The following is a 26,780-nucleotide window of genomic DNA, read 5'->3' as shown; positions in this document are numbered from 1 at the left end:
AAGTCCCTCCTCAGGCCCAGATGCCATCCACAAGAAGACACAGGTGAGTGCTGAGGTCAAGCACAGGCTTCCAGCATCACTCCCTGATCACCTTCCTGCGTGTCCTGAACGCCTTAACCGCTCACCACAGTTGTGAGTTTACGTTTATCTGTGTCATTAAGAAAAAAATTTTTTTTTTAATTTAGCTGCTCTGGGTCTTAGTTGTAGCACATAGGGTCTTTGATCTTGTTGCAGTATGCAGGATCTTAGTTCCCTAACCAGCGAGCGATGGAACCTGGGACCCTGCATTTGAAGCATGGAGTCTTAGCCACTGGACCACCAGGAAAGTCTCTGTGTCATTTTTTGACATCAGTTCTCTCGCCAAACAGTAAGCAACATTCATCACCGACTTATTCATATGCTGAGCTCCTACGATGTGTCGGCCAATTTTTAAGGATAAAACCAAGGCTCTGTTCTTGTCATGCCGACATTACAAGTTGGGGAAACAGACAAGAAACCAAAGGACACATCACAGGAGAGGAGAGGAGTGCAGAGGGTGGGCGTGCCCTTTACAGAAGCGGAAGCTGGAATGAAGCCTGGACACCTGTGAGGAGGTGGTGGGCGAGGGAACCTGAGGGACTCCTGGGCAGGAGACTTCCTGAGGGGTAGGGGATGGTGGCAAAAAGCTGCGTGGCTGGAGCGGGGTGAGCAAGGTTGCCAGGAGGAGGAGGGCAACCCTTAGAGGGCACCTGGGGTTTTACTCTGAGTTGATCCATCACCCGTCTCTGACATAACTTCCTTCTGTTTGTCCAAGATCTTTATCTTTCCATCACAGGAAACACTTTGGATGTTCATGCCACTCCCAGCCCACAGACTGCAGCCCCTCCACTGTTCTCAAGTCCAGGCTGCTCTCCCCTACCCCGATGCCTTCACTCTTATCTGATGACAACCGCCAGCTTCCGGTTTCAGCTCCATGTTCTCCTTCTGTCTCCTGCTGCCTCTACCCATCTCTACACAAAATATGCAGGCCCCCCCCACAAAAAAAGCCCAAACTGAACGATCATTTATTTGCCAAGACCTGCTCCTTCTTCTATATTCCCCACCTCACTAGATGACACTCTATCCATCACTCCACATCTACCCAGTATTTGTTTTTTCCAGTGGTCGTGTACAGATATGAGAGTTGGACCATAAAGAAGGCTGAGCGCTGAAAATTTGATGCTTTTGAACTGTGATGCTGGAGAAGACTCTTGAGAGTCCCTTGGACAGCAATGAGATCAAACCAGTCAATCCTAAAGGACATCAACCCTGAATATCCATTGGAAGGAAAGACTGATGCTGAAGCTGAAGCTTCAATACTTTGGTCACCTGATGAGAAGAGTCGACTCACTGGAAAAGACCCTGATTTTGGGAAAAGATTAGAGCAAGAGGAAAAGGGGGAGACAGAGGATGAGATGGTTGGATGGCATCACCGACTCAATGGACGTGAGTTTGAGCAAGCTCCAGGAGACAGTGAAGGATAGATAGTGCTGCAGTCCATGGGGCTGCAAAGAGTCGGACACAACTGAGCGACTATATTTTTACTTTTTTCGGCACTAGGACACTGAATGAAGGATCAAGTCCTCTAACTTGATACCTCTCCTAATGGCACCCTTTCAAGCTCTCATGATCTCTGCTTCCTGTCTGAAAAGGTTTGTCCTCAAGCTTTGCTTCACAGAATGCCTAAATCAATTTTTTATAGAAAGAAAATCTGCCTACCTCCTTTCCTCATTCAGTAAATTCCTATTAATAAGAATAGTAGAGTGGGTAACCATTCCCTTCTCCAGGGGGTCTTCCCAACCCAGGGATCAAACCCAGGTCTCCCGCACTGTAGGCAGCTTCTTTACCATCTGAGCCACCAGGGAAGCCCAATAAAAAGTAATAATAATTAACGTCAATTGCCTACTTTCTAAGTACCAGGCCCTTTAAGAATCAAATATGTCATTTAACTTTCTCAGCAACCTCCTCTGTTGAGAAAGTTAGGTGCCCAAGTCACAGGTAGACACAGAGCTGGCACACCAGCCTGGTCAGGGAGCCTGGGCTCTGCCCTCAGGCTCCTGACCTCTCTGAGCACCTCTCTTGTGCAGATAAACAGACGGGGGTGATCAGATGCATCCTTACAAATCATGAAGAGCACCGTGAAGGGACAGCGCAGGTGTGATGCAGGGCAGCAGTCAGGGGGCAGGTGGGGCCTGCTGCCACTGCGCTGCCTGGTCCCTCACCACGGTCCTCCCCTCTGCCTGGTGGTGTCTCCCTGTTAAAATATCTATTGCCCATCTTTTGCTTTTCCACGTAGACTCTGAGAGAGAATCAACCTTCCTGTCAGCGCAGCACATGACACAGGTGCCCAGGGAGTGTCTGCCATGTGGCTAGCACTTGAGCTGCTATCCCTGCGGTGGAAGGAGGTGGGCGCTAGAGAGGGACCAGACCACACAGCCTCCGTGGGTCAAAGCTAGCATTTTCTTCTCTACCCTCTCAAGAGCTTGAGAGCCAGCATGGGTATGATGGCTTTATGACCACCCACCAGCGGTTGCCCAGCACCTCCAGGGGAGTCTGGGTGCTTGACCCCCCACCCCCGCTAAAAGCCCTGCAGTGGAACCTCACAGCATCCTCCCCACCCCGTATCTCAGGCTTCTGCTGTGCTGTGATGGACACACATCCTCTGGCTGATGTTTCACGTCTCTGGGTCTTTACTTATGACGTTCTCGCTGCCTGGGAAGATCTCCCCTCATAACATCCACCTAGTAAGTGCCCACCTCACCTTCAGAGGCTCTGGCCCCTTCTCCAGGAGGCTCTCCTGACCTCCAGAGGCTGAAATGACCCCTGTCGACCCCTCCCTCGTACACCTACAGCACGGCCCGACTTCTACCCCTGTGTAGAGCTGCTCTGCTGTATTGTTTTACTGCTCTTATTTATACAACTGCCTTCCTCTGCCACACTGGGGGCTGCTCTTTTTGATCACTCGTGAAAGGAGTCAATACTCGTGTGAGGATCCTTCCTGAAAATAACTTTCAAGAAGAGATGGCCACACTGGATGAGCATTTCCTACTACCTAAAGAACTTCTTTCCACCAGGCAGGGGAACATCAAGGGGATTTCAACAGCCTACCCCTCCTTGATAATTCTGACTTGAACTAAGCAGAATAAACAAAATTCTGTGCAAGTGAAAACTAGTTCAGTCGCATATTCCTGACTTTCAAAGGCATTAAAGCCAAGTCCTGAAGCCTAAATGTTCACTGAGCACTTAGGGAAAGGGTCATTTTTTAATACAAGCTGACTGTACTTAAGCCAGGATGGCTAAATATCTCTCTGCTAAAAAACTTAGGAACTGTTTTTCTTCTTCTGTGAAAACATGTCAGACTTTGAATTGAAGGCCTGTCTAACTGTTCCAGGTTAACCACGTGCTTATTTAAATAAGCTATGTTGCCATTCAGTCATTTATTCAAGAGTAAGTGAAAACCAAGGGGGTAGGGGTAGAATCCATGCTCAGTCCCTTACTAATACCCTAATTTACCAAATCCCTGAATATTTTTATAAGAATTGATAATCTGGACTTAAGAGTTTTATATTCTTAACACCTGATGTTTTGGTTAATCCCCATTATTTTAAATTAGGAGTTGACAGCATTAACTTTGGAAGAGAAATCTTTATTCACATATCTTCAGAAAGCTGTTTAAGGTAATTATACACAGCACTGTTTAATCCTTCTTATTAGTTCACCTAATAGCAGTAATATGAACGACTGCAATTTTCTACATCATCAGCCATAGTTTTGCTAAAAGCAACACCAGACTAACATAATTTTTACTCAGATATGTTAATGAAAATATTAGGATGTTACACTAGACTTTCATTTCAGCGTTACTTTCCTTTTTTATGAGCTAGCAGGTAAACATCCTCCAGGATTAAAGGAATCTCATTGGAACAAAAGCATATTATCTTAGCATTGTAAGGTTACACAGTATATTTTAAGGTACAAAGATACTCTATGTTACAAGTATACATAAATCTTATTAACTACTAAATTTTCTCTTTTGTTTCATCCTATCTTTACGTTCCATCACTCAGATCCTTCAGAATGTCTTTGTTCCCCCTTGTGATTGCTGCTTCCGGGAGAAATCTGGCATAGCATCTAAAGGAAACGCCAGCGCAAGGTTTTCCTTAAGATTAATCACACAGGTAAGCAATTTCCCCTTCTTGCCAAACAGTATTTTCTAAAACTTCTTAGAAAATCAATAAGACAGGGCTGGGTGGTCGTGGCAATGTGAATTTTAGGATTTACTTTAATCACTTACACACACATTTTAAAGGTCTGATAGCTTGCCTAAAGCAGTATGGAGCTCCTTTACTGGTTAGAAATAGCAGGAGACAAAGGATTCTCAGAAGTCAGTCTGTTTTCAAGAGCACAGGCCTCACAGACCTGTTCCACTGTCCACTGCCGACACCCTGATTCCTCTTCAAGAGTCTGGGAGTTTGGTGTGGAATTCAGAACCATCAAATGACTCCAATTCTAAAGTATAAATACTAAAGCATCCACTTTTTTCATGTGTTAAACTTTAAAAGCAGTGACTAAGGCAAAGAGAATATGAGATGGTCTCCCAGGGTCAGTCTACATGGTCAGGTTCGACAGCAGTGTCATCAATGAAGAGTCCATCTAACCCAGAAAACAGCAGGGTCAGGAGGAGGAGGGGCTGTGGTTCAGAGCAGAGAACAGATATGTTTACGGGATTCAGAACAAGCTACTGGGAAAGGCAAAACATAACTGAAGATTTTGGGGAAAGAAAGATAATTTGGGAAGAAACTCAACTTGACCCCTGCTGGCTGGTGAGATGGAGCCAGCCAGGGAGGAAGCAGGTTTCTATTTCCCAAATCACAGTCAAGCACGACCCACTACTCAGAGATGCAGCCACAAAGCCCAGCTCCAGAAACCCAGATTAGCCTCACTTCTGTTATCTCCATGCGAGTCTCAATTAAATATCTGCTTTTTTGATTTATCAACCTTTTTTCACCAATAGTACAAGTATTAGTCGCTCAGTCATGTCTGACTCTTTGTAACCTCATGGACTGTAGCCTGCCAGATTGCTCTGTCCATGGAATTTTCCAGGTAAGAATACTGGAGTGGGTTGCCATTCCATTCTCCAGGGGATCTTCCTGACCCAGGGATCAAAGGTGGGCCTCCTGAACTGCAGGCAGATTCTTTACCATCTGAGTCACCAGGGAAACCCAATATTTTTCACCGATATTTTTTAGATTTATTGGAACTGACAACGCAACTCCACAGGCCTCTGAAATGGCAGAGCACGAATGACAGCTGCTGAGCCTAAGTCACCACATGTTCAAACACCGGGCAGGTATTACACACTGCTGCTGCTACTAAGTCGCTTCAGTCGTGTCCGACTCCGTGCGACCCCGTAGATGGCAGCCTACCAGGCTCACTAGGAATACATAAATATGCATATTCACTCACACACGCACATATTCACACACACACACACGCGCGCGCGCATATTCACTCACACACCCACACACCCACACACACACATTATAGTTTGCAAGGCTAACCCAGGGCTCTGGGTTAACACTGAGGAAAACAAACACGTCTCCTTGCCATTCTCTATATTACGACCCTAACTAGAGACAAATGGATGGTAACCAGATTCTCCAAGTGGGCCCAAAACAGGCCAAACTTGTATATTAACAACAATCACAACAGCTAACATTAACGGAGCACTTGGCTTTCATAGAGATGAGGGCCTCAAATCCTCCCATCTCACTAGAGACGGAGATGTCACCAGCCCATGAAGGTCCCCTCGCCTCGGGGCTCCACAGCGAGAATGCCAGCAGTCACCTGAGCAAAGGTGACTTGTTCAGCGGCAACAGCCCTCATCTGAGTGGTGCTGAGACTAAAACATCCGAGTGAGAGGAAGAAGCAGCGAGCTTGGGGTCGCACCCACAAATCCTGCTCTCAACCCCGCCAGGCTCAGGTGTGCAATCAACAGCACAGCTAAGCGTCACTTCATTCTTCCACAACACAACCGGGTGGTGCCACCGCACAGCCAGTTAATGCGGCACGTAAATCATAAACACTGTCTATGAACCTATGTTCAGACCACTGTCGACTCTACATCTGCAGGCAGAGCTTCACCTGGAGGTATTTAGGTTATGAATTCCAGTGCCAAACTCACTCGACTCGGCTGGATCATTCTGGAGCAGAGAATCAAATGTAATTTAGGAAGTATTTGGGGTTTTATATATATAAATGCAGGAAAAGAGACTCGGCATTGAACGTGCGTTTTCTTTCTGATGTTGCTCAGTAATGCTCATCATTTGCCTTCTATGAAAAACACATTTAGCTGGAGACTCCCATGTGCTACTCAGAGACCCTGCAGACCCAACTTAGAGCAGTAGCTAATCCGGGTTGTCTGAATGAGCCACAAGTTGTGGATTTCAGAGGTCTTGGAGGGAATGCGAGTCGCCCACCAGTTAAAACATCAAAGTCCAACAAGTCACAATATTTGGGAGAAAAATACATTTCTCGTATATTGATTTTTCTTATACACACGATGTTCTATAAATCACATCGCCGGCGCTCGCTGACATCAGTCGGACTCGCCCAGGATACAACACCAGGTTCCCTAACCACTTCTGTCCACCATGGAAGATGAAAGTCAGTTCCTATTGCTTAAGGCAGAATGCAGAGTCAAAACAAAAGAAACATCAGAGAAAGCGAAAATGGAGAGAGACGCTTTAGATATTAATCTTGTATTCGCTGGGAAAACAGGAAAATCTTTATCTGTCTCCTCTCTTGCAGTTTAAAAGCCTGTGGATTTTCTTCTGCCCTGCCCACCCTATAATTCAGAGCTCTTTATCCAAAGCTCTTCCTTTTTACCTTATTTCAGCCGTGAAAAGTCTCTCAAGCATTGTCAGTATCAAACAAAAAACACGTCTCTTCTTGACCCCATTTCATTCACACCTCTTGATCTCTTTCATTTCCTTTCATAAAAATTCTTCAACATCCACAGATACACCAGACCCCAAAGATAACAGAGCCTTATCGCCTTTCCCTTTCTAATTATAACCTACCCCTCAGATCTGAAACTTGACTTACGTTTTGGGCCTTTCTTGTAATTTTCTCCAAAATAACGTCTCAGAGAACATCAATAGTTCTTCTTAGAGCTAAGTCTAAGTTATGAATTCATTTGTCATCCATTTGATCTTTCAAAAGAGTCAGTTTCTGAAATCCTATAAACCTAGATTTAAACAAGCCCTAGCTAATACATGTGAAATGCTCAGAACATGACTTGGCATCTGACAGGTGTGAAGTTAAGTATCAGCTATGACTGTTGTTATGATGGAAACTTCCTGCTACTTCCCTTCACTTCCCCCGTAAATATCCCTTTTTTCCATTATGACTTCCTGGGCAATTTCACCCTGCTGGCCCGCTCTCTGCTGTGGGAAGAGGGGATGGTTGCTCGAGATCAGGGAATCCTACTTACCAGTATCAAGGAGTTAAGCGTTCCCCTGCAACAACACAAGTGCCTGTAACCACAGTTGGAAAGTGACTGGGAGCACCGGTCATGTGGACGAAGGGACACTGAGCTTTCACAGACAGGAGAAGATGACCCGCTGGTTGAAGGCAGGAGGAGGCCGACCTCCGCTCAATAGAAGGAAGACATTTCTAGTCACCAGGTTGCCCATCGATAGAGCCAGGTACTCTGGGTTCGATCCCTGGGTTGGGAAGATACCCTGGAGGAGGGAATGGCTACCCACTCCAGTATTCTTGCCTGGGAAATCTCATGGATAGAGGAGACAGGTGGGCTACAGTCCATGGGGTCACAAAGAGTCAGACACGACTGAGTGACTAATGCACCCTGCAAGCAAGTGACAACTGTAGTAATCAATTTCTGCCAGGGATATTGTAAGAACTAAAGAATTCATCAAACCTCTTCAACAGCTTACTGATGGCAGAGTAGTAACGGAGGGAAATACTCTTTGTCTGAGTTGCAGGTGCTCACACCCAGCACCACAACTGGCACGACAGTAGGTCCAACAGGTGCCTACAGAGAGAGTGAAAGTGAGGCAAGCCAGGTGGCCTGGGTCCAGTCGGTGCACTTGAGAGGAGAAAAGCCAGCGCCTGAGCCCCGATATTCTGATACAAAGATGCTTTTAGCACAGCTCACTTATAGTGAAGGGCTTCCCTTGTGGCTCAGCTCGTAAAACATCTGCCTGAAATGCAGGAGACCCTGGTTTGATTCCTGGGTCGGGAAGATCCACTGGAGAAGGGATAGGCTACCCACTCCAGTATTCATGAGCTTCTCTTGTGGCTCAGCTGGTAAAGAATCCACCGGCAATGTGGGAGACCTGGGTTCAATCCCTGGGTTGGGAAGATCCCCTGAAGAAGGGAAAGGCTATGCACTCCAGTATTCTGGCCTGGAGAGTTCCATGGACTGTACAGTCCATGGGGTCGCAAGGAGTCAGACATGACTAACAGACTTTCACTTTCATTTACAGCGAAAGAGGTGAAGTTTTGGTGGGCTACGAATAGAAAGACTGGTGATTTCCTGTCTGAATTGGAACACTTGAGAGTCCAAAGGGGCATGAAGAGTTATTACACGAGGAACAGCAGCACAAACCAGGCCGTGTGGTCAACCTGGCCATCAGCGGGCAGAAGAAACGTGAGCCAGGCTGCCCGAGGCTGAAACCATAGCCAGGATCTCAAGTAAAATCAGAAGGAGAAATTATCAAAGCAGCAGTTCTCATTGGAGGGACTGTGGTTCCCAAGGAACACTTGGCAAAGTCTGAAGACATTTTCATTTGTCACACTAGGGGGGTCGGTGCCAACAGCACCCCGTTGGCAAAGATGGGGACACTGGGAAACACCCCCCGGTGCTGAGGACCATTTTCCAGCCCAACCGTCAGGAGTGCCGAGACTCAGAATTTCTTTATTAAAAATTACAAGATCTGACTGAGTTAACATATGAAACATCGGCATTTAAAAAACCCCGCCCAAAGACCGCAGACCATATTCAAACCCTACAGGACAAAAGTTAATCCAGTCTACAGACAGCAAGACCTCTTGAACGAAGGCATATGTCCAGCAGCAAAATGGGCTGACAAACAGAAACAGCAAGTAAGCATTTAAAAAGTCTCCTGACGAAAAAAACCCAACTCCACCTCCTGAGTAATCAGAACACCTTGAATCAAAAGGGCAACATCTAAGGACACCTATAGACCCAGCATAGGTTTCAGGGTCAGTGAGAGCAGTCCCGGGGCACCAAATGGAAGTATAAGCAGATTAAAGCAGAGACCTTCAGGAAGAAATTTAGCTGCACTTAAAACACACATCGTTTTAAATTTTAACGTTCTTTTAGTTAAATCACACAGCTTCAGCAATCTATCTAAAGAAATAGTGAAGGACGGGGTTCAAAGATTCAGCTGTAAGAATTTCAGTTCAGGATGATTTATCTGGGCAAAAACTGAAAATCCCTAAAATGTCAAACAAGGAGAAACTGATTAAACAAATCATGGTACATCTACAGAAGACTCTTAAAATCATGCTATAAGGCAAATACTGACATGGAAAGACGTTCGTGATATACTACTTAAAGGAAAAAATATATAGAAACTATGCATATTACATAAACCATTTCTGTGAGATATTAATATATGCCTGAAGGTATGTGTGTGAAAAAGGCCTATACAGCAATAACATAAATCAAAATGTTAAGCAGTGGATCTCTTCGGTGCTGGGCTACAGGCCACGAGGGCAGGGCTTGTTGCTTTTTCTCTACTGTGACTCTAACACTCAGAACAGTGCCAGGCACAAGCAAAACACAACATTTAAAATGTCAGTTTTACTTATTTATAGTTTCTTACAGATTTTGCAATAAACACTTAATTTGCATAATAGTTTCTGCCTTCCTGTGGCTTTTTTTTTCACACTCATAAAGCAATGGCATTTATTTAATATTTTTACTTACAATGATTCACCTTTTTTATTGGGATTTAATGGCACAATAATTTTTTCAATGTTGCTTTTAAAAAAAGAATAATTCAATGGTAAAACAAAATGTTTAACAATAGAAATGGAAACAATGCCACCTATCCCTCAGGGTTGTAAGGTTTAAATAATAATTTGTGTGAATACACTCTGTAAATGCTAAGGCACTGCATGAATGTTAGAAATTAATTATTCTGCTAAAATCATACATTCCAGAGTTAAACCATTGTCACACATGCTTTGGCTGGTGGCCTTCCTCCCAGCAATTTTACTTCCCGTATTTTGTCCTCTAACAACAAAGGTGTGTGTGGCATCACTTGTAGGAGCAGAGCTAAAAGGGCAGAGGACTGGCTCAGAGGCTGCGGCATAGCTGTGAAATCAAACAGTGCGTCATTATTAAAATCAACCTGTATATATGCACTTATTGACACACACTCTTGATCTTTATTTAAAAAACTCATGCATATGTAACATAACTAAAATAATCCTACTTCAGTTCAGTTGCTTAGTCGTGTCCAACTCTTTGTGATCCCATGGACTGCAGCATTCCAGGCCTCCCTGTCCATCATGAACTCTTGGCATCCACCCAAACTCATGTCCACTGAGTCAGTGATGCCATCCAACTATCTCATCCTCTGTCGTCCCCTTCTCCTCCTGCCCTCAATCTTTCCCAGCATCAGGGTCTTTTCAGATGAGCCAGCTCTTTGCATCAGGTGGCCACAGACTGAAGTTTCAGCTTCAACACCAGTCCTTCCAGTGAACACTCAGGACTGATCTCCTTTAGGATGGACTGGTTGGATCTCCTTGCAGTCCAAGGGACTCTCAAGGGTATTCTCCAATACCACAGTTCAAAAGCATCAATTCTTTGGTGCTCAGCTTTCTTTATAGTCCAACCCTCACATGCATACCTGACTACTGGAAAAACCATAGCCTTGACTAGACGGACCTTTGTTGGCAGAATAATGTCTCTGCTTTCTAACATGCTGTCTAGGTTAGTTATAACTTTTCTTCCAAGGAGTAAATGTCTTTTAATTTCATGGCTGCAGTCACCATCTGCAGTGATGTTGGAGCCCCCCAAAATAAAGTCAGCCACTGTTTCCCCATCTATTTGCCATGAAGTGGTGGGACCAGATGCCATGATCTTCGTTTTCTGAATGTTGAGCTTTAAGCCAACTTTTTCACTCTCCTCTTTCACTTTCATCAAGAGGCTCTTTAGTTCCTCTTCACTTTCTGCCATAAGGGTGGTGTCATCTGCATATCTGAGGTATTGATATTTCTCCCGGCAATCTTGATTCCAGCTTGTGCTTCTTCCAGCCCAGCGTTTCTCATGATATACTCTGCATATAAGTTAAATAAGCAGGGTGACAATATACAGCCTTGACGTACTCCTTTTCCTATTTGGAACCAGTCTGTTGTTCCATGTTCAGTTCTAACTGTTGCTTCCTGACCTGCATATAGGCTTCTCAAGAGGCAGGTCAGGTGCTCTGGTATTCCCATCTCTTTCAGAATTTTCCACAGTTTATTGTGATCCACACAGTCAAAGGCTTTGGCATAGTCAATAAAGCAGAAATAGATGTTTTTCTGGAACTCTCTTGCTTTTTCAATGATCCAGTGGATGTTGGCAATTTGATCTCTGGTTCCTCTGCCTTTTTTAAAACCAGCTTGAACATCTGGAAGTTCACAGTTCACGTATTGCTGAAGCCTGGCTTGGAGAATTTTGAGCATTACTTTACTAGCATGTGAGATGAGTGCAATTATAATCCCACTTACAGCTTATTAAAACAGTATCTGTCATGTCAAACAATCAAAATGGTTGTGATGATAATTTTCTGATAATTTTTATCTTTCAATTTGTTAATTCACTCTACTTGAGCTCACTCAGCTTTTTCCTTTTGGCCTCTCTGTTTTCAAGATAAGATCAGTCAAAGCCATCTATAACATTTTATTTTCCAGTCGCTGAATTTTATGGATTGTTTTCAGCCCTGGAAGGCACTCCCACTCTCAAGCTGCCCTATGGCTTTAAATGAAGCATGTGTATGGTTTACAAAACATGGGTGTAATTGCTTTTTACATTTTCATGTTAGTGGTTTCTTACATATACATGTATCTCTTTATGCATTAGTCAGGACTTCATATATCAGAGGCTAAATCTCATTTTCCCTCCTTAAAAGAAAGGTTAAGAACTGCTTTCCAAAGCTTTATGTTTCCTACTTTTACACAGAGAGATCACAGAAGTAGGGTATAAAGAATAAACACTCAGAACTAAATGAATAACAGCAATGAGAAGTATTTTTAAAAACATGAAATGTTACTTGAATCCTTCTGTAAATGGGACAGGGGACATTTTCTTCCCACAGAACTCTATCAGAAGCTGGAGATCGGTCTTGCACACCAACCACACTTCTGCACTCTTTTAGTGGGAAGCCAGCTCCTTTAAAAAACCAGGAAGCTCTTCCTTTTCGACTGTTTCTTTCTCTGCCTGCTTTCAAAAGCTCATGCAAATCCTTGTGGCCTTGTGCTCTTTGATGCTAAAGAAAAGCATCGATGAAAATGGCCTCACCTTCCTTTATTTTATGAGACTGCTTAACAACACTAGAATTAAAATATCCCCAACGTTATTTAGAAAATACTGTCATTTGAGAAGCTGACTCTATAATAATGATGAAATTCAATGATGGAAATCAGTGAGATATTTTTAAGTATTACAAGGCTTCCAAATGAAATCAGAGCCCAAGACAAGTGGAGGGAAGCAATTCGGATAAACAGGAGAGGATGAGGAAAGTATTTGTGTGCCCAACAACCCTGACTGAGGGTGGACACCATGCCCAACGCTGCTGAGGCCTGTGGGGGGTATGAGAAAGTTCTAGAAGAAGAGCGGGACAGTTGTGTGTGTGAGAGGCAGGCAGGGCTAGGACACAAGCCTGAGGAAGAGGCAGGATAAGACTCTTGGCATTTGTCATCACAGAAAGAATCCCCCTATGGAGGCTGTAGCTTCCTGAGCAGTTTAAAACCTACAAAACCCAACTCAGCCGCTGGAGCAAACTGTGAAATAACATGGCCATCTAAACGCATTTCAACTTCAAACATTTCTAAAACCTTGGTTTGTGTTCAGCTTCCATAATAAACTTCTGCCTAATATAAGTCATTCCACTTTATTTCCTCCAGATATTTCTTTGCTACAATTGAATGGTTTTACTCCATCATGAATCCTTGACCACCTTTTTATTCCTTTTGGTGGTGATGGTGGGGGGCAGGGGGTCAGACAGCTCCAACTCAAGGCCAGTCTATTTTTTTTAAAAGACTTTTTAATGTAGATCATTTTATTTATTTTTTTATTTCATTTTTTAAAGTGTTTATTGACTCTGTTACATCTGTTTTATGTTTTGGTTTTTTCGGCCCCAAGGCATGTGGGATGTTAGCTCCCTGACCAGGGATCGAACTCATACCTTCTGCCTTGGAAGGCAAAGTCCTAACCACTGGACTGCCAGGGAAGTCCCCCACTCTGTGTCATCTTTTACAATATCTAGGGACAATTTGATGTTTATGAGCTTGTGTTGCTATTTTCTGAGTCTCCATACTTTTGTCTGAAGCCTCTATTAAAATCTATGTAAATGCAACAGAAGACAACAATTGATATTATTAATCTTATGACCTGGATTTATAACTACTGAATACATACAAGTGATAATTTTAAAAATATTTTGAAAAATAGACCCACAAATAGTCACATAAACCCAATTTGCTTATACTGCTTTTTATTCAATCGTCATTAAAAACGTGTTCATTGTGAAACCGTCATCAATCTCTTCGCTGGGGAACAAGGGAGGGTGCAACAGGAAGAGATGGCTTGTGGTTTACAGGAGGGGTGTGGGGCGGGGGCGGGGTGGTGAGTAGAGCTGCTTGAACCTCCTGTAGCACCGTTTTGATGTAAAATCGGAACAGAAATTTAACTTTATTTGAAATGCATTGACCCTTCTCCAAGCAGCCGATAACACATGGTAAAAGCACACCGATTCTAGATGTTCCCGAATGAAAAGGCTCATGCTTTGCAGACTACCAGCGCATGCATCCACTTGGCCAACCTGTTTTCCTGCTGGTAACTTCAATTCCTGTTTTAAAACCATGCCAACTCCTCTTGGGTGTTCTGGTGAGGAGAATGACTTTCTTTACGTTTTAGCCAAGACTTTCCCACCACAATATCTTATGAGAAAGCCACAGGGCTGGGGCACACACTGCAGTGACCAGGCTGGGGAGGGGAAGGCATTTTAGAGAATTATTTTGACATTTAAAATAACAGGGAGGGGAAGAAGCATTAAAAATAATGTGCTAATTAATTTTTTTGATATATTCTGATTCCACGGGCCAAGTTTACTGAGGACTGAATTAAAGAATTTTTTTTTAAAGATGGATGTGCTTGTTTAAAATACACTGTTTTGCATAGTGGTGGTTTTAAAATGCAAACAAGTCAAACCAAAGGAAGAACAACACATAATAATGTAAGCTTGGGGGAATGTGCCTGAAGTCGGAAAGAGGAGAGAGGCTGATAGCTCTAAAGCACTTTCTAAAAAATAAACTATTTTAATTGAATTAATTAATTAGCTTGTTTTTTGGCTGTGCCATGTGGCATGCGGGATCTGAGTTCCCCAACCAGGGATCAAGCCTGCATCCTGTGTATTGGAAGCAGAGTCCTAACCACTGGACTGTCAGGGAAGTCGCTCTAAAACACTTTCCAACCTTAAACCCTGGTCATTTGAGAAAGATACTCTATTGCTCTCGCTTCTGAATATACCTGAAAACGTTTCACCTGAAAAGAAAAAGACAGACTGGTTCGGGACCCCAAACCTTGCAAGACACGCAGCGTTCCAGGCTCACAGGACCTTCCCAGCAATGGGTGTGATTTGGGAGGGGTCTTTTTCTTTTTAAATGCCACAATATGACAATCTCAGAAGAAGCGACGATAGCCTGACCCGGCTGAAAGGTGCTGCACTGACCTGATTGATGGAGTTGGCAGCGCAGGAAGCCAGGCCTGTTCCAACAAAGGTAAGCAGGAAGCAGGACCAGTCAAAAGGCGCTGGAGCCAGGGCGAAGCCAGCCGAGGTGGTGCTGACGACCAGGGCTGCAACACAGAAACAAACCAGGGGCTGTCACCAGGCAGGGCGGAGGGTCCTGGCCATGCAAGCCTGCCTCCAGGCAGACCAATCCCACCTCAAGAGCACGGACTGCAGGCTCACCTTTCATTGGAAAATTAAGCTTTACAGAACATTATTCCAATAATAAAAACTCTATGTTTACTATAGAAAAATGCCATTACATCCAAGAGTGAAAACTAAGTGGGTGTTTCAGATCCAGTCGTTCACTTATTCATTCAACACTCACTCACTGCATACCTAATCCACAACCAGTACCTACTAGACGTGAGGCATTGTGCTGAGCAGGTTAGGCTCTATTCTGCCTTGAGGTCCTTGTACTTTTTATTCCCTCTGCCTCTTCCCCTGGCTGGATCCTCCTCATCTTCCAGGTCCTGCCTTAGAGATCGTATCTTAGGGAGAACTGCCCCATCATCTCATGTGCAGGAAGCCCTCCAGGCTGACAGTGCCCTTGCGCTTCCTTTCTGGCACTTGTCACTCTCTGGCTTCCGCCTGGAATATAAGCTCCGTGGAGGCAGGTGCCCTGACTGTCTGGCTCGCTGCTACTTTCGGGGATCCCAATGCATCAGGCAAGGAGTATTTATTTTGAGCTTTGTAAATAGGTTTAAAAAATCAATTACCATCATGGTGGAAAAGACAGTACCATTATCAGTGAAATGTCAAACTAAAAATACTGTAAGAAGAAAATTCACTTTGTTTGAAATCAAAAAGGGTATGTAGTTGCACAAAACCAATGGTTTTTCTTTTTATTTGCCCCCAGAGCTTGACTGCGGAGAAGGCAATGGCACCCCACTCCAGTACTCTTGCCTGGAAAACCCCATGGACGGAGGAGCCTGGTAGGCTCCAGTCCATGGGTTCGCTAAGAGTCGGGCATGACTGAGCGAATTCACTTTCACTTTTCACTTTCATGCATTGGAGAAGGAAATGGCAACCCACTCCAGTATTCTTGCCTGGAGAATCCCAGGGACAGAGGAGCCTAGTGGGCTGCCGTCTATGGGGTTGCACAGAGTTGGACACGACTGAAGTGACTTAGCAGCAGCAGCAGAGCTTGACTGGGTGATGAGCAATAAACACAGAACATGTAATTTTTGACTAATGGGTCAACTCTTGAGCTGAGAAGAGACACCAAGTAGTTTGCAAAAAAACTGACCGAGAGAAAAGGATAATGCTTTAGTAAGACTTAGTAATGATTAAATCTACAAAATGGAAATACTGCCTCATTTAAAAATATACAAATTATAAACGGTAACACAGATTAAAAAATGACAGGGACCATTATTACTAGAGAGGAAGAAATCTGAATTTTTGTAACACATTTCCAAAAAAAGATCAAACGCTAACGAAGAATGTATTTTTACTTCATCAAAGCAATTAAAGAAAGAGAAAGGGAAAGAAAATTGATAAATTGTAAAATTGACCGAAGCAATATTCTCGCACAGCACTGCCATGATGGTAATTAAACTTTTCATTGATTTCCAGGGGATTCATTACGTGGAATCATTTTGCAACACCAGGATCTCATTAAAAGTGAATGTAATATAGTCTTTCATTAATAACACTGGAAATTATATTTTATTTGCTAATCTCGTATTCTGTCCCTTCACAAATAAACAGAAAATCAATGTGGCCGATGAAGCTTGACCCATCCAGTAGAGGCCCAGGAGCACTGTCCTGTAGTCCCAGGGGAGACTCCGGAGACCCAAGGAAGAGGGACAGCCCCACTCTGATGAACTCCCCACAGCAACCCTGCTCGTGGGTGGGTGTCTACCCCACACAGACTCCGCAGGCACCTGGGGAGATGCTGGGTGAGAAGGCAGCCCCAACACCCAGCACAGCTGCAGCTCTGACCTCTACTCTGCCTGGAACCGACACAGGGTCCGACATTAAGACTGGCCACACCGCGTCCTCCCACTGGCCAACATCACTGACGAGGAGACACCAGATACGGTCTCTGGTCTGCCTGCCTCCTCTGGGAGAAGCCCTTATGTTCTCTATAATTAAAAAAATTTTTTTTAAATTTCACAGTCACAAGCAGGCACGCCCTGGCTGGCCCAGAAGAAAGCAAACCTCCTTGAAGTGGGCTGCCTGGGGGCCATGTGGTAGAGAAGCCCAGGCGGCCCCCAGGAGCACAGCAGTCCAGGGACCTCAGTCCCAGAGACACAGAGAGATGGACTCTGCCAACAGCCGTGGGCCCGGAAGTGGCCCTGAGCCCCAGGTGAGAAGCAAGGCCCCGACCCACACAGTGACTTCAGCCTGGAGGGACCCTGAGCAGGAACCAGCCAGGTCAGGCCTGGACTTCTGACCTTTAGAAACTATGAACTAATAGCTTTGTGCTACATTAACCTGCAAAGCTGTTAATGCAGTAAGAGAAAACTAGCAATACTGTAAGGAGGGTGGCATTTGAGGAAGACGAGACTTGAGGACACAGGGGACGGACTGGAGTGGAGGGAAGATGGCTTAGGAACCACGGAGAGGCCTGCAGGGCCTCAGGGAAGGGACAACGGCCTGGGAAGGGCGGCAGTGGTGCAGAAAGAGGTAGAGCAAATCACCCGCAGGCACAGGCCTTCAATAGGGAATAAGCCTAAGAGATTACAGCAAAGGAGCCAAACAATTCAGGAACTCAGAGAACAAAAGGACCACAAAAGGTCAAAGGGAGCTTGGGGTCAGCTAATCTCTGTCCTGATGGAGGGGTGGCTTCACCGGGGCAGTCTCCTGTGGGATGGGTCTCAGTCGCTCTGTCCCTCTGTTCCAGGCCAAGTCAGGACAACTCCCTTGAAATACCTAGCTCTGGGTGTAACTCCTATCTCTGCAGCAACACTGCACAAGCTTCAGTCATGCAAATACCACCACCCCAGCCCCTGTCTCTCCAGGCACAGCATCCGCAGGGACCAGCCACACGGGACCTCCAGGCTCCTGTCCACAGCGAGTGACACCTTTCAGAGACGCACTAGTTTCTACCATAACAAGAGCGCTCAGGCCAGTGCCTGGCAAATCTAAGGGCCTAAAAAGTGGTGCTCTTGGTAACTGTTAAAATGTGGTTCGAGATGATCTATTTTTCCAGCCACTATGCTTAGACTTAATGTTTCAAAGCAGTGCCTTAAGGAACATTGACAAACAACAAAACACTTCACACAAGCTCCGTGTGCCCCAGTTTTATAACATCCAGGGGAGGGACCACAGCACAGTCCTTAATAACAGTGGACTAACTATGATGATGACAAAAACAAAACATACATTTGGGAAGCACTCTGCAATGCCAAAGTGCTTTTACATTTATTTAAACCCCGGAAACACTGCACTTCAAAGCAGTGTGTGGATACTTCAGCGTTATGGGAAGAAAACATGAGAACTTTAATTCATATTTCACTTTTTAACTCTTTCTTCTAAAACACATATTGTACATATCATAAAATGAATATAATACATTGGGATGAGCGCACATGAACTTTATTTACAAGTAACAACGATACATTTTTGTTACATATGGCATTTATATACAATAGCATAAACATTTTATAAATATACACACATGCACTTAAAATTTTTTACTGATAAAATACACGACCAACAACCTTTGGAGAGGCCTGCTCTAAAATAAGCAGCAAGGCAAGCACTGGTGGGTAGCATGTCCAATTTTATATGTGGAGATCCAGGAGCCAGCCAAGGGCGGTGAACTCAACCCTTGGCCTGACCAAGGGTCATGTAAGTTACACATGATATATGGCTCTCTGCTATATGGGTTATTCTGTAACAAGTCCTGCAAAGAAAGACATTTTCAGAATAAAATTCCACTGAAGGAAGGGAAGACCAGCTGTGCTCAGTTGGTTGGTCATGTCCAACACTCTGTGACCCCATGGACTGTAGCCGCCAGGCTCCTCTGTCCATAGGATTCTCCAGGAAATACTAGAGTGGGTTGCTATTCTCCAGGGGATCTTCCTGACCCAGGGATGGAACCTGCTTCTCCTGCACTGGCAGGCAGGTTCTTTACCAGTGAGCCACCTGAGCAAACACACACACATACACACCACCCAGCTGATGACATCACCACCAGCAGGCCGGCTGAGCTTTCAGGATATCCTTGCACACGAGCCATGATGCTCCTGCAGCAGAGATCCTAAGGAGAATGGCCACAAGTCCCCGAGCAGGGAGCCCACACCCCGGGGGAAAAGTTCCCCTCGCCCCACCCACCGGGCACACGACCCTGCTTCTGCACCTAGGGGGCTCCGTCCCTGCAGAGGGTGGCTCCATGGGTCCTAGCGCCCCAGCTCCAGCTCATGGTCTGCTTCCAGAGCAGCAAGCAACTGCTGAAAGGTTTTCCCTTTTCCAGTACACAAGAGGTTTTCTTGAAGCAGTGGCTTAATCAAGAATGATTTTTTATTTTTTTGATAAAGGCTCAATACTTTGAGAACTGCTGGTCTCTGAGTACAAGCATAATGAAGGTGCTCATGCACCTTCTGAGATCATCCATTAAAAAGAACTTTATCTCTTTTCTGAGATCATCCATTAAAAATAACTATAAAGATGATATTAAAAAACTGGTCATCTACATCCTGCTTCATCTCTCTTTCACTGCCTCGCTGTTTTTCAGCCCTGGCCCCAAAAAGAATTAGCGTGAAAAACAAAACTCCAATAAATCAATTCAGATAATTATCAACTCTGATAAAAGATTTGCTTGAAAGATGGAAACCGCTGACTAAATGAGAGTTTGAGATTCTCTATAGATTTCAAATTATCCTTGTGATCTATTATATCTCATTATCCTTGAGAGCAGGGACTATGCAATATTATAACCCAAATCTTATAGACCTGAGGTGTATTTTCTTTAAATCTCTTTTATGTACAAAGCAGCCAGAGAACAGACAGTTGATGAATTTGTGTGTGGCTTTGTTCACCGGTGGCTCCAAGCAATGGAATGTTTTCGTTAACGGATCTCAAAGTTCAAAACTATACAACTTAATTAAAAGGCGGGAATTAGGTCTTTTCTGATTTTCAAACGAACATGTATTTTTTACTTGATAGCTGTACTTATGACTTCTTCCTCTCTTTTCATTTCTGTTAACACCATAAGCTTCAAATGGCTCAATTTCTAATTTAAGTGAGTCTCGTAGGCTTCACAGCTTGGCTGCGTTCCGTGAACCTTCTGACAATTCTGTTACCCACACACGTATGGAGGAAGGTGGTAATTCTTATGCTTATTGTTTCGTTCAGATGAAAAGTCAATGGATGAGAGACAGGGTACTTTTTTCCTCAGCTACATTAAACACAATCAATCAGAGAGTAACTGACTACAAACCGTGACCACATCAGGTTAAAAGATAAAGACTTCTAATGGAGATTTTTAATAACACAGCTGCAAAACTAGGAACTTGCAGGGCCTTCTAGTTTTCCTCTTTATTTTTTTCATACTTGGTGACCAGAGGTGGTGGTCTTAAAAATCCAGGCCCAAATTCAAACTCCTAACTTCAAATTTACTGGGCATCACTATTACGAAAATGAAGCACTCAGTTCAGTCCCGAGGAAATTCCCCAGGAAGCACTTGGTTTGCATCCACGGCATTCAGAAGAGGGAAATGAAATAGCCATCAGGTCTATATAAAAAAACACATCCAGAAAAGCTGTTTGCATCCAAGTTAATTAGGCAACACTGAGTGAGACCCTAAGATTGTTCTTTCAATCACAGTTTTTCCTTGAACCATCGAAGCTTTTCTACTTTGACATCCTATTTTTAGTTTTCCTTTTCAACAAAAAAACATTTCTTCTCAGTAGACTCAATAACCAACACTTTATGATCTTTGTAATTAACTAAAAGAAGTTTCCATAAAACTGATGCTTATTAAGCTTTTAAGAAGTAAAAACAATCCTTTTGAAATATCAGTTTGGCAAGAAGAAACTGTTAGTCGAGCAGTTTTTACTAAAATAATGAAGATTGTTCTCGGTTTCATATCAATGACAACGGGTGAGGGTGACATGGTGAAAAGCAGACAGAAATATGAAACACAGTGGCCCAAGGTCACCTGTCACAGGTACAATACTTTACAGCTGCTACTAAATACTCATTGGAAGGACTCATGCTGAAGCTGAAGCTCCAATACCCTGGCCACCTGAAGCGAAGAGCTGACTCATTGAAAAAGACCCAGATGCTAGGAAAGATTGAGGGCAGGAGGAGAAGGGGTGACAGAGGATGAGATGTTTAGACGGCATCACCAACTCAGTGGACATGAATTTGAGCTAATTCTGGGAGATGGTGGAGGACGCAGGAGCCTGGCGTGCCACGGTCCATGGGGTCACAGAGAGTTGGACACAACTTAGTGATTGAACAACAACAAAATATTCAGCTATTACATCACAGGAAAATGATTATTTGTACTTAAAAAGCTAAGCTGTTTTAAATTCTACAAATTTTTGCAAGAGAGTTCATTATAGCTTTTTTCCCCATAAGCTTCTATTTTTTGAGTATCTATTATGTGCAGGGCAGGAGTGAGGCCCTGGGAACGCAACAAGCCACGGAGATGGATGTGGTCCCTGCCTCGCGGTGCCCACAGGCTGGTGGAGATTCAGACAAGCCAACAGGCACAACAGCAAAGCGCGGAAGCACGTCAGAGGGTGGAGTCACGGACGCTGTGACAGCTAAGGGCTCCTGACCTAGACACCTGCTCAAACTGAGGTCAAAGGTGAAGACAAAGGATGAGGAGGAGCTGGCCTGGGAATGGGGAGGAGGGCCAGGTGTGAGTGCTAGAGGCAGAAAAACAGCGACACAGGGCCACGGCGTAAGGGAGCACCAGCCAGCCTGCCCACCTCCTCTGAAGAGAGCACCACCCATGCGAATACAGGTCAAAAAACATGCCTTGTGTTTTAACAAAACACTGCTATGTTAGCACTCCTCTTTTCATTCTTAACCTCCAAATTTACCATCCCTTGCTTAAGATATAAAAAAAATGCTACCACGCAAAAACTTTTTAGCACTTAAACCGATAACCTGGCAGCAGCCTTTTAAATTCACTCTTGTAAGGTTCTCATTCCTTAACCTCAATAAGTAAGATGCTACCGTACTTCACTCTGAACTAGAAACTAGGCCCTTGAGGACACCCCAGAATGATAATCAGGCACCTGCAGGGCTGGGGAGCCATCGTCCAGTCCCCTCTAGAGATGCGGCTAACACAGCCGCCAGGGACGGGGGAGGCCTGACTGTGTGCAGAACCTAAGAGAATGCCACGGGTCCACAGATGCGGCTGGCTGCTGATACGAGGTGGGGCTGATAGGAGAAGAGACAGGCAGAGAAGAGAAAAGGCAATGACCTGTGAGAACCCAGATAAACCAAGAGTTCCCACTTGATGAAAACCAAAGCTCGCTTTTTGTTTGAAATGGGGAGCAAGGTGGTTTGCCGAGCATGAAACTGAGGTGGTGGAGAGGGTGTCAAGTGAGTTCTTCGGATAATAGTTTCTCAGAGTAGGTTCTGGGGACCATGCCAACCAGGGCCCTTTGTTAAAATACAGATTCCTACGCCCCCATCCCAGACCTAGTGTGAAAGAGTTTATGGAGACGAGGCACAGGAATCTGCATTTTAACAGGCACTCCAAGTAGCTCAGACCACACGTGGCGATTCAGAAACATTAAAGGGAGTGGAGTTCTCCAGGTGGATAATGGAATCTGGGGCAAAGAAGACAACTTAACAGGATGACAGGCCCTCAGTGACTTCTAAGTGTAACAAAGGAGCGAAAGAGGGGCTGCCTGGCTCGCTTCTTTGTTCTGCTGAAGTTTCGCCATCAACCTGAACTATTCAGTGTAGCCTTGGGCCAGCTGGTCTTCCTCCATGGCACAGTCCAGTGAGGACAGTGCCCCAGCACACAGGAGGAGTCTCAAACACATACCTGATGATCAAGATGGCAGGGAAGACTGCCGACAGACAGGCACATACCCATAACCAGCCCTGGGAAAGTATAGGCGGAGGCGGCAAAGCAGCTTTATTTAAACACGCCGCACAGGAAGCCCATGTGTGGTGTGGTCCCACAGCAGATCTAGAGGCGCGGTTCTACTGTCTTTGGAAAACTAGGGGCGGAAATCTGGGCAGCCCGCATCCTGTTCCTGGGAGGGGACGTGCTGCATAAAAAGACAGCCTGGTGGGTGCTGTGAGGACATAGGGAAGCTGGCTATAGACAGCATTGACCAGGCTGGACTTAGATGCTCTGTTTTTTTTGAATGATAGAGGTATTCTTTACCCCGTCCCTTTTAGCTGGAGAAGCCATGCTTGCTGTACAGCCCTGGCCAATAAAATTTAAGGAGATATTCCTATCAAAACCTTCCCCTCCCAAGTAAAAAGCCTGCCCTGGCTTGCTCGATCTTAACTCCTGGACCAGGGACTGAACCCGCACCCTCGGCAGTGAAAGCACAGAATCCTAGCCACTGGACCACCAGCGAATTTCCTAAAAAGGCCAAGTCTTGTTAAGGAGGTTTCTGCCTTTCCACATCATCCCCATCTTCATTCTTTCTGCCTGGAATACAACATGATGAGGGGGGAGTGGCAGCCACCTTGTGGCTACTACTTGAGGACAAGAGCCAGAAGCTAATGAGAACAGAGCAAAGAGCAGGGGCCAACTATGTTAACAAAATCCCTGAGCACTAGCTCTCGACTCCTAATCTCAAACTCCTTGATACGAGAGTATATAAACCCTTCATCTGCTTAAGTCACTGTTCTTCAGGTTTTCACTTACATGCAGCTGAGCCCATTCTCAACTCATAGCTTCTTCTCTTTCTCTTCATAAAAGCTGTCAATGCATTTTTGAGAATGATTACCATCCTCATGAAATTTAGCTCTACATTCCTCTAGCATCTACCACCCATCTCATACTTAAAATCAATCCAATTAATCTTGGGCTCTTTCTCTGGTAGCTGAGCTGGGAAAGAATTAATCTCAAACTGTATTTAAAGCAGTGACATCATCAGAAAACAGAATAGCCCAGATAAAAATAGTTTTCATCTAACTTGGAACACTGGCTGAAGCATCTACATGGCCCGCTCCCACCAGAAACCAACTGAAATGATGGAATAAAAATGAAAATTAGAGAAAAACCTACATCAGCAATAAATTAGGTAAAGAGTGGATACTAAAACCCTCAAGAAATGTTTGTTAAATACAGTGCAGATGAGATGAAACTGAAGACAGATGCTGAAGGATGACTTGTGCCTTTCACTATTTGAATAGCAGAAAATGACCAACTGGTGAGAAAATGGATGTGTGGTGTGTGCTGAGTTGCTTCAGTTGTGTCCGACTCTTTGTGACCCTATGGGCTATAGGCTGGCAGGCTCCTCTGTCCATGGGATTCTCCAGGCAAGGACACTGGAGTGGGTTGCCGTGCCCTTCGCCAGGGTATCTTCCCAACCCAGGGGTTAAATCCGAGTCTCTTATGCCTTCTGAATTGACAGGTGGGTTCTTTACCACTAATGCTGCCTGGGAGGGGAATAAAGGCTATCTGAGGGGACGCTGTTTTTCTGGCTGCTGTGGAGGGTGAGGAATGAGGAGCAGAGGCCAGGGTGAACTGTGGTGACCTGGACCCACTTTATGCAACAGCAGGACTGTGCTGGGGCAGCTGCGCCCCCTGGAAAGGAGAGAGAAGGGGCCGGAGCAGAGAGGATGCAGAGCCCTCCTTGATGTCGTTCTCACCGAGTCGAGGTGGAGATGACGCGGAGGCCCTCAACCCGACGGACAGGCCCCCACCCACACGGCCCCCCACAGAGGGTATGCCTGGCAGGGGCGCTGGAGAAAACGCTGAGCACAGACACCCTGTGTGCTGAGAGTGGAGGCAGACCATGGGAGAAACCAGACTTGGGAAGCAGGGCGCTGGCACGGTGGTTTCAAAACCACACTGGAAAAACCTCTTTAGAGCAGAAGTTCCCTTGCTGATGCTCCCTCTGCAGCTCCTTCAGGCCACAGGAATGTTTTACCAGTAACAGACCGAGAGTCTCCGTCCTCGAGCTGAAAACGCAAAAGAGGCACCCAGGGATGCCACGTCACACAGGGAGGGGTGTTCTCGTGCGCTTTTGTATCTTCACAAAACATCACTTATTAAAAGAAAAGGCCACCAAAAACAGTGGCACAAAAAGATATTCACAGAATTAGGATTTTTTTTTTTAACTGTAGAAAACATTTACATTATGATCTTATTTTTGTTTAAAAAGCAAAAGTATTTGAATGGCATGTATAGAAAAACATTCTGTGTGTGCGTGTTAGTTGTTCGGTGTATCCAACTCTTTGAGACCCCATGGACTGTAGCCCGCCAGGTTCCTCTGCCCATGGGGTTGATTCTCCACGCAAGAATACTGGAATGGGTAGCCATTCCCTTCTCCAGGAGATCTTTCCGACCCAGGGATCAAACCCAGGTCTCCTGAGCCAGGGAAGCCCCAGAAAGACATTCTAGAATACACCAAAATCATCAAAACAGGTCTCACTTGGATGATTATATTTAGAATTATAAGGAGAGTCCCATCCTTCCCATTTTGGCTTCTCTGTATTTTCTATTTGTTCTAAAAGTAAAACTCAGTAATGCAAATACTGCTTTAACATTTATCAAGCATACAGATATTAAGGTAATTATTTCAAAATATATATTAAAATTTAAGAAACTATAACACAATATTTTTAGGAAAATGTGAAAAATCTTTTATGTGGTATCTGAGAGCTGATAATTATAGTACATTGACCTTTAAAAACTATAAGCAAGCTAAAATAAAATTGCATCCTCTATTCTTGGGGTTTTTTTTTTTTTTTTTCTTTTAATAAAAAACAGCATTCTAGGTTCCGGAGAAAGAAGTCCAAAAACTAGCAGGCTGCAGTTCACATCAGTTCTGTCAACAGCCTAATCTATTGGCTTCAATAAACAAATTATTTTAGTGTTCTGGTCTCAAAAAAAAAAAACGTGCTGCAGCTTTTCAGCACAGACATTATTCAGGAAAACATTTCTGCTTTTTATTGACCCATATTAAGTGTTAACTTGGTTGAGTCACCAAAGTGTCTTATGATCCTAATCCAAATAAAATTTCTTCACCCCAGTGTGGTCCTTGCAACAAACTCCAAAAACATATTGTAAATAGCTCGGCTGGCAAGAGAAACTCAAGGGAGACACACTATAACTTCTTTATAAACTCAGTCTTACTTCCTTTCATAGAAAAAAAACAAATCTTTAAACGGCATTAGCTCCTTCAGACTTTGGCCCAAATCCTGGTATAAATGCAAAAGCCCCATCCTGCTGCTACTCTGCTGTCCTACAGATGAATGGGACACATGGTCACTACACGGCTCTTCCTTAGTCTACAGCTTATTATCCTTGGTGTGTTACAGCTATACACGAACGAGGCGAAGGAAGAAAGACAAGTTCTATCAAAGTGATAGCTGCCTCCCAGGTATTTCTGCCTTGGCTATCATGACCTATAAATGAATTGCCCAAGATGTAAAGAGTCCAAAAGAAACCAATTGATAAACACCAGGGATTTTCTTTAAAAAAAAAAAAAAAATCCTGCAGACTCCAAGACATGTATGAATTCAAGTCATAAAATAAACAGGGAGGTAAGAGGTCAAATAAGAGAGTTGGGGTCACTCGAAGGGTGTTGCCTCTTTAAATGGAAT

General features: G+C 44.5%; 1 protein-coding gene across 1 annotated transcript in view; it reads right to left on the bottom strand.

Moving 5' to 3' along the window:
* The window catches only part of COX10 (cytochrome c oxidase assembly factor heme A:farnesyltransferase COX10), a 108,933-nt gene that overhangs the window by 70,567 nt on the left and 11,586 nt on the right, over positions 1-26,780 (bottom strand). The window contains 1 exon segment of the mRNA NM_001098013.1: positions 15,009-15,133. Within this exon segment, the coding sequence (NP_001091482.1) occupies positions 15,009-15,133 (125 nt within the window).

The sequence above is a fragment of the Bos taurus genome, chromosome 19 (genome assembly GCF_002263795.3).
Source record: "Bos taurus isolate L1 Dominette 01449 registration number 42190680 breed Hereford chromosome 19, ARS-UCD2.0, whole genome shotgun sequence".
NCBI classification, from domain to species: Eukaryota; Metazoa; Chordata; class Mammalia; order Artiodactyla; family Bovidae; genus Bos; species Bos taurus.
Note: the sequence above shows the minus strand (reverse complement) of the source record. Positions and strands in the feature narration are given on the sequence as shown.